The 13,917-nt window shown below is 48.4% G+C and overlaps 1 protein-coding gene across 1 annotated transcript; it reads left to right on the top strand.

Moving 5' to 3' along the window:
• Positions 1-4,636: 4,636 nt before the first annotated feature.
• On the top strand, positions 4,637-11,819 carry LOC142144481 (uncharacterized). The gene is made up of 2 exons (XM_075203387.1): positions 4,637-6,449; positions 8,865-11,819. The coding sequence occupies exons 1-2, from the start codon at positions 5,078-5,080 to the stop codon at positions 9,764-9,766; spliced, it is 2,274 nt and encodes a 757-aa protein (XP_075059488.1). The 5' UTR covers positions 4,637-5,077; the 3' UTR covers positions 9,767-11,819.
• The last annotated feature ends 2,098 nt before the right edge of the window (positions 11,820-13,917 follow it).

The raw sequence follows: 13,917 nt of genomic DNA, 5'->3' as shown, positions 1-13,917 counted from the left end.
CGGCCACAAAATCCCACCCCCTCCAGCTAACGGGGTGGAACCCCTACGTGTGCCTTCTTCCCTGCCCCACTGACCGCTCCAATCGCTATAACCCGACAGTGGGGGCCCTTGCTCTACTCTGTCCGTGCCATGATGATACTCAAAAATCCTTTCACTTAAATGGACAGCTAAAGGGGCGTACCCCACATAATCGACCCCCCTGCTGTCATGACTTGTGGACATTCGCATATGGCTTTCCCCTGCGCGCCCACTGTATGGGAAGGGGGCAATTGGTGCCGTTGAACTCGGCTTACCCCTTGCCCTGTCTGACCTCCGAGCCAAAATTCCTCCTCCTCGTTGGCCCCTGAATATTCCCGGGCTCCCCAGTTTCTCCGTGCCCCGACTGGGCCTTGACTCCACCCCTCCGATACATTAGCCATATTTTGGGCAAAAAAGGCTCTTCTCTCTGGCCGAACATCCTCCCCCCCGGCCGCCGGCGGGTAAAGTGATCTACGTGCGGACAAAGTGGGTGCCTGAAACCTCGCCCAACATGCTGACCCCCTAGCGCTGTTGGATAAAAAGGGGCTGGGAGGAAAATACAGTTGATGTGGGGCCTGACACCAAAATTCTCTCTCGCTTCGTTTAACAGGCAGCTCGGGAGGGGTTAAGGGCAATGCTGCCACTGTGCTGCTGGAAAATGCCTCCCCTGCTCCCCCTGGTAGCCTACTGCTGGAAACGCTGCCCACCCCGCCTAATTGTCCTTGAGGAGGAGGTGGGGCACGCTGGGGCACGGGATCTGCGCATGCGCGGGCCTCCCGGCGGTTCAGAGTGACTGTCTCCTGCCCGGACATGGACAGGAATAGCTGTGCCCGCCCCCAGCCCAGTACCTCGGCGGCAGGGAGCACTGACCATGCTCCCGCCGCCGCTGCCCTCTACACGCGCAGACCCATCCCCAAGATGGCGACGAGCCTCGCCGGGGGATGGGGAGCGGAGGCATACGGGGCATAATGTAAAATCAAAGACAAGGGGGGTGCACCGCAAAATTCACACAGAAAAACAGCGGGGAGAGGGAGGGATAGAGGGGGATAAGCAGATAAAGAAATAACCAGACAGACACGAGAGATAGGAAAAACAAGAGAAGTCTTTAATAAAGGTAAAGAAATAGACAAGCAGGGTAACAAAAAACAATAGAGAGTACAGATATCAAACAGATATATAAGAAAATAAAATTAATCCTTATCTGCTTAGACGTGTTCTCCCACAGGATTTTGCCAGCCGAGTGACTCACCCAGGAAATGCATCACCTATACAAAGCCACAAGGACCTCCCCTCAGCATCACTGGCCAGACCCACACCCCACGTTAACTCTTTCAGGTAAGTGCAAACACGAATGCAACACTGTCACTATTTAATTTTGTTTGTCTAAAAGGGGACTCTCTTGTACATGATAATACAATGACTGGAGCAAGATAAGTTTTATGTATCTACTGGTGTAATGCTACGTGTAATTTTGACCCATTTTTGTGCCAGATGAATCTATGCATCAAAACCAACATCTATAATAATTTATTGTATCTGACAGTATAGAGTAGTATTATCTACCTAAACATAAAACTGCAATATACATGTTTTAATGTGGAGAAAGCTATTCCAAAGTTTACTCTTAATTGATTACAAATAATAAAAAAAAATCACTTGATTCAAGTCCATTTGTGACTGTCCCTGGGAATTAGGAACAGTTGGCAAAACAAATGAGAATCTTCAGGTAACTCTTGTATGGTCACCAGGACATTTTGTGTCTTAGAGACCATCCCTAATGTTTATTGTGCTGCCCTATTTGAGATGGTCACCTGCAACATCTGCAATTAGTGTACTCAGTCTTATGTGAGTGGTTCCTATATGCATAAATTTGCTAAGGCCTGAAAGGTTTAGAGCAGGTTTGTCCAACCCGCGGCCCCTGAGCCGCATGCGGCCCAGCACGCCTTTAAATGTGGCCCAGCAGGAGTTTAGGTTGTGGCAAGGGGGCAGCGCTGTTAATGGAAAAAAAAAATCCTGCAAAAAAAAAAGAAAAGAAAATACCTTGCGGTCACATCAGCTGGTACTCCGGCTCCCTCCCTGGTCTCCTCCTCTGTGCGGCGCTCGCAGTGAATGTTGGGCGTGATGTCATCAAGCCCAACATCCATTGCAGAGCACAGCACAGAGGGGTCACCCGCGCCACAAGAACAATCAGCAGCAGAGAATTGGAGAAAAGAAGAGAAGAGTATCAGAGAACCAGCCGATTAAAAGGTAAGTTAAGGGGGATTTTTTTTTATTATTTCAAGGGACGCTGACCAGTGCATAAAAAAGTCACCTGGTCCTGGAGCATCATGGACCTTATCTCCCTGCTACATACTTCTACTTGTAATACTAATGGGGCATTATATATTATTCTCTTTGGCCCATTATAAGTTGTTATCCCTTAACTAACATAGTGGTGTAATTATCAAAACAGGTCACAATTTGGGGTCACAGTGGTGTATATGTCAGGTACCGCAGACCTGGTCAGGGCACCCTTATATACAATGCCTGGCTTAAATGCACTTTATTGATATTGCATCGAAACAATACAAAAAGTGATTATAGTATAACTAGAGAGGATTTTTTGAACAGGGCGATTGAAAGGTAAGTATAGGGGGATTTGAAAAAGAAGTGATATATATATATATATATATATATATATATATAAAATAACTTTTTTCCTCATATATATATATATATATATATATATATATATATATATATATATATATATATGTTAACTATGTTTTCTATGGTTTTTTGGATGATCAGCTATCGTTAGTGTTAGTGTATTTTATGTGCGGCCCAAACCAACTCGTCGACTTCCAATGTGGCCCAGGGAAGCAAAAAGGTTGTACACCCCTGATTTAGAGCAAATAACAATTAACCTCGTTCAAGAGTTGCATTAATGTGTGGGGTCCACTGTTGGATTTTTTGTTTCAGCTTTTAAATGAATGTGTATACTAAACTGTTATAATAGCTATAATCGCAGCTAGTAACAGCAGAGGTAGACATATTTGTTTGATGAAACAATATTCATGAGTACAACATATTCGTTCAATAGGGATCAATGACATCAGTGAGGTACAAGCACAATATGCCTGTCTCCACTATGTGTAGAGGACATTTCCAGTGTAAATACTGAATATATTTTGTTCCATTCATTCTTTTCATGTGGAAGATCTATGTGTAACTATCTAGCATAAATGTGAGTCTCATGTTTAAGGCCATGTTATATTATTAATACTAATAATAATAATATAATTTATTTATATAGCTCCAGCATACTCCATAGCACTTTACAATTGGGAACAAACACAGTAATAAAAGACAGTGAGGCAAGAGGGCCCGGATCATAAACTTACAATCTATAGGACAACAGGTGTTTGATACATGAGGTTAAGTGCAACATAATGGTCCAGCTACATTGCACAGGTAAAAAGTGCTTAGTGGGCTTTTTGATCCAGTCACACTTCAATGTTGACCCGGGAGGCAGTGGGTTGTTTGACTATGGAAAAAACACATGTAAATCTGGTGTGAACTGTGCAGAGGGATGGTAATAGGGTAGATTAGAGTAGGCAGGGTAAAAGGGTGGATGAGGAATTCGATAAACTTGTTTGAAGAGGAGGGTTTTTAGAGAATGCTTTAAGGTTTTGAAGCTAGAGGAAAGTCTTGTTTTGTGAGCGAGGGTATTACACAGTGTGGGTGCAGCCCAAAAATAAGACCTGTAACCAGAAATGGGAGCAGGTAATGAGAGTAGACGGGAGATTCCAATCTTGGGCAGAATGCAGTGGTCAAGTTAGGAGCTATTTAGAGACGCACGTTGATACAGTTTTGCTGATGGCCTTGTATGTTATTAGAACTATTTTATATTTGATTAAAAAAAAACAGGCAACCAATGTAGAGACTGTGAGCAGAACAACAATGCAAGAACATCTTGCAAAGAAAATCAGTCATGCCACTGCATGCAAAATAGATTGTAAGGGTGAGTATCTGGTTCGGGAAGATCAATAAGTTAGGAATTGCAATAGTCATATGGGAGATAATTAGTGCAGGTATTAAAGTTTTTGCCGTGTCTTAAGATATATGCATATTCTGGAAATGTTCCTTGGATGTATGTAACATGATTTAGATACAAAAATATTGTCACTCTTACTTTTTTTTTTTAAATAGCACACAATTTCCTTTAAACATGTGGTGAAATTAAAAGTAGAATTTGGTTTCCTCAATTCTTTCTTTGTTGATATGTATAACTTTTATTTTTAATGCTGAATTCAATGCTGTACATCCTTTTAAATCAGAAAATGAAAATAAATGGCATTAACAAAATTACTAACGTCACAGACTTAATATTTAGTAGCACAGCATGTAGTCAAAACAACTACAATCAACCGCTTCCTTTAGCCATAAATGAGCTTCCTACACCTCGCTCTTAGGCTCTTTGGTATACTCTTCTTATGTAAACAGTTCTAGTTCTCCCAGATTTGAAAGATGCCTTCTCCCAAATGCTGTTTTCAGATCCCTCCACAGGTGTTCTGCGGGATTTAGATCTGGATATATTGTTGGCCACTTCAAAAAGCACTCAGCAATGGTTCAAAATGACAAATGAGGCTGAATAGGACGAATGCACTTAAAGGGCGACAGGGTTTGTAGTAAGCTGAACACTGACCTGAAGGTGTTAAAATGGGTTGGCCCGACCAATGTGTAATCCAGTGGGAGGGACCTTGATTGTTATAGGAAGCTGCACTTCCTGTCTGGTTCATTCCACAGCACGAGATTGCAGCAGCAGGACCTGAGCCAGGAATCGGATAAGTACCCTGTTATTCTGTTTTCTTTTGGTCTGTCCTTGTTTCCTTCATATCTCTTGTTTTCTCTCACTTGTTTTTCCCTTAGTGTCCTGTCTCTACCTTTATTATTTTCTTTTCAGCCGTTTATCCCCCTTTTTCCTTTTTCCCTTTATCTCCGTTTTTCCCTTGCTTTCACCTTTTCCTTTAGCTTCCCCCGTGCCTCCCCAGCTCCACACCTTCCAGCCCCCGCTGCCATGCCCCGTCCTAGACGCTCCTCAGCCCGCCCGGCACGCTACAGGTCCCCATCCCCCCCCGCATCCAGGCGCCATATTGCAGCCTCCGCCCAGCCCCCTTCCCGCCCAACGGACAACTCCAGCCTCCCTCCCTTGCTCCAGCGTGAGCCCGTGGGCCGGGCTCACGCTTCCCATGGTGGCTCCCCTGTTACCCCTAGCCAACTCAGCGGGCGGCGGGGTCGCTCTGTGCAGTCGGCGGTATCGTCTGGGTCGCGCATGCGCAGACCCAGGCCGCCATCACGCACAATGATTTCCTCCGTTGTGGGCAGCAGGGGGGAGGGGGGGGTGGTTCTAGCCAGCACTCCTGTGCTTCCTCCAGCTGCGGTCATGCCCTCCATTCCACAAGCCACTCTGGTGTCTACCTCTGGGGTTAATCCCACGGGGGAGAGAGGGATCATGAGCAGCGACCCTCAAGGGGGGGATATGGGGACCAGCTCCGAAGTTTTTATACTATACCCCGTCACCCCGCCCATCTTGTCTCGCAGAGGGGACAGACAGACTGATAACCCCCCTGCCCCTCACCAGTTACATTTCCCGCCCAGCCCATTTTTGCCCCAAAGCGGCAGAGGTTCTTCTTGGGGTGCACACTATAGGGGAGCCCCTTTGTCTGATAGAGGCCCATTTATACCTTATACCCCCGGGGCGGACAGGGTTCAGAGTCTTAGGCAGGGGCAGAGACACGTGGGGCCAGATAGGACCAGTAGGGGGAACATGGAAGTTTTTGGTGACAGTCCTCGGGCGCCTGTGAGGCCCTCCCTTCCTCGACACGTTCTGCCAGCTACAGACGAGTGGACGTACAGGTCCCGGCGTGCCCCATCGCCGTCTGGAGGGTATGGCGGCACCAGTCACTTTAGGCCGGAGCCCACACGGGATAATCTGGTATATGATTACCATCATTCCAGCGGCGGTAATACGTCCCAATGGTCTCCCCCACGGCACACTCAGTACAGGCCAAGCGGTTTTTACGAAGAATACGACCGGGCCCATTATGACGATGCCCCCCCTCAGCGTCGGGTCATATCGAGAGGTTCCTATAACCCGTCACCCCTTTTGCCTTCTAGATCAGATCCTTGCGGCCCAGCCTTGGGATCGGTGCGGCGACGACTGGACTACGTTCCTAGATCTCAGCTTACTGCTCCACTTTGTGTTTCAGAACCTGCGGTCGCGAACCAGGAGATGAGGGCTGTCGGGGAAGGTCGTTCCGGGTCCGAGTCTCGAGACCAGAGGTCGGCGGGGAGTCGTGTGGGACCAATCCCGGGATCAACAGATGCCCAGCCGGGGGCTGCCAGTGTCGGGGAGGCATCAGTCGCGGCCGGGAATCCTGCTCCTCATGGTGAGTCCGTTTCTGTTACTACACACGATGTACAGTTGTTAGGGTCACCGGTTCTCTCCACGAGCAGTGGTTCTTCGGATTCGGGCGATAGGCCCAGGAAACTAATCAAGCTATTGGAAACGAAATTGCTAGGTAAACGTAGCAAGCAGGCTCCGCAGTCGGGGGGCGATGAACGGACGGTGGCTAGGAGTGACTTAGGGCAGGTTGAAACCTTGGAAATAACACACGGTATTAGGCCGAGCGTACGGGATAGGATTAGACGCGGAAAGTACGTGGACATGTTCGCCCTGACAGGTGAGGGAAAGAAGGCACTTGCCGCGGCTTGTGAGAGGTCCGGCATGGGTGAGGACAAGTTCAGATCGTTTACTAGATGGTCCTATTCCTTCGCTATTTTTGCCACTATTTATCTGGAAACTAGGCCCGGGGAGCAGGATGAGGTGTGGAGATATATGCACCTTATCAGTGGGATGGCTCTAAAAGATGGCCCCTCAATATGGAGAGCGTATGACGAGCTCTTCCGCAAGCGGATGAGTGGTCGCGAGAAGCTCCCGCTGGGGTCGAAAGACATCGACACCTGGCTGGAACTCATGAGACCAAGCAGTCAAGGGGCCGAGGGTTACACGGGCAGGAGGTTTCAAGGGCCGGGGAGGGTACAAGCGACCCTCCCCACGAAAGGTCGATGTTTCGATTTCAACGCAGGCTCTTGCCAGCGAGGCACATCCTGCCGCTTCAAACACAATTGCACGGCATGCGGAGGTCAGCATCCAGCCACTGAATGTGCAAGGGCCCGACGGAGTGGGGGTAGCGGACGAAGTGCAAATCCAGCTGTGCCGAGTCAAGGGTCCATCGCCAATTAATTTGGCTGAACTGGACAAATGGCTCGCTTGGTTCCCAGATAGAGACACCGCGGCTTTCATACGTGACGGCTTTCATATGGGTTTTAAGTTACCAGTGCAGGGCAACGTTTCTACGGCGACGCCGATCAATTTGAAATCGGCGCTCGCTCTCCCGGAAGTATTAGACGCTAAAATCGCGAAGGAGGTGGGCCTGGGTCGCATGGTTGGCCCTTTCTCGCTTCCTCCTATTCCAAATCTCATTGTGTCCCCGGTAGGGGTAGTACCCAAAAAGGCAGCGGGTAAATTCAGGTTGATACAACATTTGTCGTACCCGGCTGGTCTGTCCGTGAACGACGCCATAGACGCCACCCTTAGCTCCGTAAATTACCAATCGTTTGAATCCGCACTGGCACTGGTGCAGGAATGCGGGAGGGGTGCCCTGTTGGCTAAGATCGACATTGAGTCGGCTTTTCGGTTACTGCCCCTTCACCCGGAATCGTATCAGTTCATGGGTTTTCGGCATCGTGGTGGATTCTACATCGATCGCTGTCTGCCTATGGGGTGTTCGATATCCTGTGCGCTATTTGAGAAGTTCAGTGGCTTCTTGCATTGGTGCATTCAGGCGGGAACGGGGTGTCGGTGGATCGCACACTATCTGGATGACTTCTTGGTTATCGGGCCTCCTGATTCCACTTGTTGTCGGGATACTCTGTTTTCCACTGAAGCCCTTTTTAGGGTGCTAGGCGTTCCCATTGCCGCAGACAAGACGGAGGGTCCAGCCACGTGTCTCTCGTTCCTTGGAATTGAGATCGACACGGCGGCCGGGATTTGCAGGCTCCCAACTGATAAAGTGTCCAAGATGTGCGAGGCTATCGCAGAAGCGTTGGAGTCCAGCTCCAGCCCGCTCAGGCAGGTTCAGTCCCTGTTAGGGAGGTTCAACTTTGCATGCCGTGTGATTCCCATGGGTAGAGTTTTCTGTAGAAAGCTACAGAGAGCCACGGCGGGGAGGAGTAGGCCACACGCGGCGGTGCGTCTATCCAGGGTTATCAAGGAGGATTTGCAGATTTGGCTCACCTTCTTCAGTGATTTTAACGGGACGCGAATATGGCCTTCACCACCCGTAACAAACGTTAATATCGACCTGTTTACGGACGCTTCCGGAGCATGCGGCTTCGGTGCTTATCTGCACGGGCATTGGTGCGCGGAAAGCTGGCCGGAGGAATGGCATAGGTTAGGGATTACCAAAAACTTGCTAGTCCTGGAACTGTTTCCTATTGTCGTGGCAATCGAATTGTGGGCGTCCACATTGCGTGGGAAGCACATAGTTTTCTGGTGCGACAATTTGGGAGTGGTCCAGTCGATCAATAAACAAAGCGCGTCCTCCCATCATGCAATATCTCTGCTGCGCCACCTAGTGTTGCGCTGCCTGCAGTACGATATTTCTTTCAGGGCTAGACATGTACCAGGGGTGCAAAATAGTTTGGCCGATGCTTTGTCCCGCGGTCAGTGGAGCAAGTTTCGGAGTATGGCTCCCCAGGCGGACAATGTTGGTATTCCGTGTCCCTCTTGTGTTTGGCAGATCATCAAGCCGGCATAAGGGGGCTCGTAGAACAGGCAGTAGCCCCTTCCACCCTGAGGACGTATCAGGCATCATGGAGACGGTGGTCACTATTCAGCGGGCAAAAAGATCAATCTGAGGCAGGTCAGCGTGATGCTATGTTAGCATTTATGTGGGAGAGCTATTCAAAGTGGGAATCCAGAGCCTCTATGGCGGCTACTTTGGCGGGGATATCTTTCATGGCCAGGCTTCGGGGTTACACGGATGTCACAAAGGGGTTCATCATCAGTAAGGCCCTGAAGGGGTGGGCTAGGGCGAGACCCTCGCAGGCAGATGCGCGCTTGCCTATCACCGACATTATTCTGGACCAGTTGATAGGGACCCTGGGTGGGATAGCGGTTGATGAATATGAGAAGACCTTGTTTAGCGCTGCTTTCTCTATGGCCTTTTTCGGTGCTTTTCGGGTTTCTGAATTAGTGGCTAAATCCAGGGGGCATCAGGAGTCGGGTTTGCAAGCGGAGCATGTCAGCTTGGGAGGAGGTATTGTGTCATGTAAAATAATTAGATCTAAAACTGATCAGAGTGGGAGGGGAGCTTGGGTGCAGTTGAATAGGGAGCCTAATAGTAACATCTGCCCAGTTAATTTAGTGTCCCGATTTATGAATGTGAGACCTCAGGCTCGTTTGTTTCTATGTCACCATAACGGCATGCCCATGACGAAATATCAATTTTCGGCCATTATGAAGAAGTCCCTACGGTCATTAGATCTAGACAGTTCTATGTACGGAACGCATTCGTTCAGGATCGGGGCGGCCACATCTGCTGCTTTGGCGGGATCCTCCACTGAGACGATAAAAGCTCTGGGCCGCTGGAAATCCACGGCTTATAAGTCTTATGTCAGGATTGACAATGTTGCTGTTTGAATGTTTTTGTTCCACTAATCAAAGGTTGCCTTGCAGTTTTTCTTTTTCTCCAAATTCACTCTCTTATTGTTACCCTACCCATCCCCACTGCCCTCCCCTACCCCAACTTCTCCCTCCATTCGGTGGGCTACCCTGGGCTTTTCCGCTCGTCGCTTTGAAGCGGGGGCGCGAAGGGATTTTCACCCGGGTTTCCCTGGGCGTAAGTCCTGATTAGTGGTGTGCTGCCGGGGTTTTTCCGGGTGTTGTTTACCTTCGCCTGGGTGGCCTGCTCCCTATTTGTTTCCTCCCCCCCCCCCCCCCTACATGTTGTCTGGTTTTCCTCTATACTATCCTTCTCATGCTTTTATGCTATGCCTGGCCTGTCTTCCAATTTACGGTGGCATGGTTTTAACAATGTTTTTCTGCTTCCAGGTGATGGTGTCCCAACTAAGATGGTGTGGATCATTGGTCATTCCTTTGTTTTCTGGGCCGCCGGCCACCCCAGATCTAATGTTATACCGAATCACGAAGGCACCGTAATAAGATGGTTGGGTAGAAGGGGATTAGGTTGGCCTGATTTGGTTCCATGGTTGGCGAGGCTAATAAAACAGCATGGCCCGCCGAATATACTAGTAGTACACGCAGGAGGCAATGACCTGGGAAAAGGCAAGTCTCTGGAGCTCATTATTTCGATTCGGGAAGACCTTAGGCGAATTCACGAGGCATGGCCACATATCATTATTGGTTGGTCGGCATTAATCCCCCGGCTGGCTTGGAGAACAACTATCCCCTTAAAAAAGATGACAGTTATGGTCAGGAAGCTGAATAGCACCATTAGGAAAATAGTGCGGTCCATGGGGGGTTTAGTTATCAATCACCCGGGATTAGGGGTAGAGTCACCTCAATTGTTTAGAAGTGATGGCGTACATCTAACGGAGGAGGGTATGGGGTTGTTTATAGATAGCATTTGCGGTGGAGTTTCGGCGTGTTTAGATTAGTGGTGGCGGGCTGCGGCGTCTGTGGGGCGCAGCGGGGTAGGAAGGCACTGCGTTCAGCGGCTGATTTGTGGGCGCATTGGTAGTTGTCGTAGGTCACTGCCCCCCGTTGAGGCACCAGTAACTCCCTTTTTGGCCCTTCGGTGAGGAGGGTCCCTGTTCGACTCGGTGAGGGAGGGCAGAGTGAGTTTTCAAAGGGGCAGTCACTCTGACGCCAACTCAGCGCAAAAGTGATGTTGGGATTTGTTCCCTGTGGTGGTGGACGTACGGCGGTTTGCGCCAGTCCACTAGTGATAGTGTTTGTCAGCTTGAGAGTTGTTTCGCAGTGCCCTTTCTCCGCCACCATAGGTCTAGTTTAAATTAAAATTATAATAAAAATTCTGGCAATTTTTTATAACTTATTCAAGTCTCCGTGTCTTTATTTGCATGCAAAGGGTTTTTAGAATTATAAGGTTGATGTAAGGTTTACGAAACATACACGGTGAGCCCTTTATGACAAATGAGGCTGAATAGGACGAATGCACTTAAAGGGCGACAGGGTTTGTAGTAAGCTGAACACTGACCTGAAGGTGTTAAAATGGGTTGGCCCGACCAATGTGTAATCCAGTGGGAGGGACCTTGATTGTTATAGGAAGCTGCACTTCCTGTCTGGTTCATTCCACAGCACGAGATCCCACCCACCCACTCCTTTGGTAGAGTATGTCCGGTGATGTTGCGGTAGGAAGGCACTGCGTTCAGCGGCTGATTTGTGGGCGCATTGGTAGTTGTCGTAGGTCACTGCCCCCCGTTGAGGCACCAGTAACTCCCTTTTTGGCCCTTCGGTGAGGAGGGTCCCTGTTCGACTCGGTGAGGGAGGGCAGAGTGAGTTTTCAAAGGGGCAGTCACTCTGACGCCAACTCAGCGCAAAAGTGATGTTGGGATTTGTTCCCTGTGGTGGTGGACGTACGGCGGTTTGCGCCAGTCCACTAGTGATAGTGTTTGTCAGCTTGAGAGTTGTTTCGCAGTGCCCTTTCTCCGCCACCATAGGTCTAGTTTAAATTAAAATTATAATAAAAATTCTGGCAATTTTTTATAACTTATTCAAGTCTCCGTGTCTTTATTTGCATGCAAAGGGTTTTTAGAATTATAAGGTTGATGTAAGGTTTACGAAACATACACGGTGAGCCCTTTATAAGACTGTTCTGAAATGTGTTTGTATTGTCTTGCTGGAAGACTCATGACCTTTGATGAAGACTCAGCTTTCTGACACTGGATTGAATATTGTGCTCCAAAATGGACTGGTAATATGCATATTTCATAATACCAGGGCCTGATTAAGGGTTCTGGCCGCCCTAGGCTAATACGGCCGCAGCGCCCCCCCCCCACCCTCCTCCGAATATATAGGTGTATAGGAACACTCCTGAATATGAATGTTCAGGTGTATTCTCCAGCATTCAAATTTAGACAGATTGTGCCATTGTCTCTTACCTGTTCTTGCTCTTCTCTCTTGCAACTTTGTTATCCTCTCGCTGGCTTCTGGAAAGTTGGTGTCCTGTTTTGAAAATGCAAAAATGTATTATAATGCAAACCCTGAATGATTAGGCCCTTTAGTTAAAACAAAACACTCCATTATGGCCAGCTAAAAGTACCCCATTGGACAGGCATATATAAGCAATATCTGAATATTTGTTGTCAATCAAATACAAACCTCTACCAGCCCCATCTCACTAATATTTAGTATTCTAGTGATTGCTGAGACCACCCATGTGACCACCACACAATCATGAGATTCTGCCCCCCAAAGCTGCTGTATTTTTTAAATACCCCCTGCAGCCATTTTCCTTAACCACAACCCCCCCACAGCCATTTTCCTTAACCCCTGCTGCAGCCATTTTCTTTACCTCCCATCCTGCATCCATCCCCCTTGCAGCTATTTTCCTTACCTCCACTCTGCTAGCTAGCTATCCCCCCCCCCGTCACATCAAAACTCCCCCAGTCACATATATCAGCCCCCCTCCTCTACCCTCCTTCATACATATCAACCTCTCTCCCTCCCTATAGATTTTCATGGCAGTTCCCCCCCCTCCCTATAGATATGCAGGGCAGTTCCCCCCCTCCCTATAGATATGCAGGGCAGTTCCCCCCCCCCTCCCTATAGATATGCAGGGCAGTTCCCCCCCCCTATTGATATGCAGGGCAGTTCCCCCCCATCCCTATAGATATGCAGGGCAGTTCCCCCCCCTCCCTATAGATATGCAGGGCAGTTCCCCCCCCTCCCTATAGATATGCAGGGCAGTTCCCCCCCCCTCCCTATAGATATGCAGGGCAGTTCCCCCCTTCAATTACCTGTAGTTGTGCCAGCGTCGCTCCTCTCCTCAGATCAGCAGATAGGAAGTGAAGACGTCCTGCTTCCTGTCTGCTGCACAGCAACAGGCAGCCTGGCGATTGGCTGTGTGTTGCTAACCACTGACCACCATTGCTTTTGATTGTCGAGCCCTCCACCCCCCCGCGGCGACTCCCCCCTCCCCCACCCCGAAAAAAAAAATGAATGAAGAAAAAAAAAAAAAAAATTTAAAAAAAAAAAAAAAAAATACCCACAGGGCAGCGCCCCCCGGGACCCAGCGCCCCAGGCTGCAGCCTGGTCAGCCTAGTGGTTGATCAGGCCCTGCATAATACCATAACATGTTAGAGAACCAGTGCCAGATGCAGCACAAATACCCCAAAGCATCACTGAATGTTCATGTTCTCCATGTCTGTAGAGAAGGTGTTCTTCATTTTGCTTCTGTAAACATTGTGCTTTTCCAAAATGCTATACTTTGCTCTCAGGAAGGAATTGGCTTATTCAGGTGCATTTTGGAAATCTCCAGTAGGGTTTTCTTATGTTTTACTCTCAGCAATATGGCCCTTCTGGGGCTCTTACCCCTTTCAATGACTTCGCAATGAATGGTGCAAATTAAAACTGTTATACTTCGTTTTGAAGGTCAGCTTGAATCTGTATGGCAGTTGATCAAGAAGCTTTCTCCACCAATCGAACAATCTTTCTTCAAGTTTTCTCTTTTCAGGGAGTTTGACTACAGTATTATGGGCCTTACAAATTTCTAATAATATTACTAATAATACTAATAATATTCTAAAAGGTAGAAACAGCAACATCAAGATCTTTGGAGATTGTTTTGTAGCCTTGATATTGCTTAAAGT

Source organism: Mixophyes fleayi, chromosome 3, assembly GCF_038048845.1.
Source record: "Mixophyes fleayi isolate aMixFle1 chromosome 3, aMixFle1.hap1, whole genome shotgun sequence".
NCBI lineage: Eukaryota > Metazoa > Chordata > Amphibia > Anura > Limnodynastidae > Mixophyes > Mixophyes fleayi.
The sequence above is the reverse complement of the archived record's forward strand: the minus strand, read 5'-3'. Positions and strand labels throughout refer to the sequence as shown.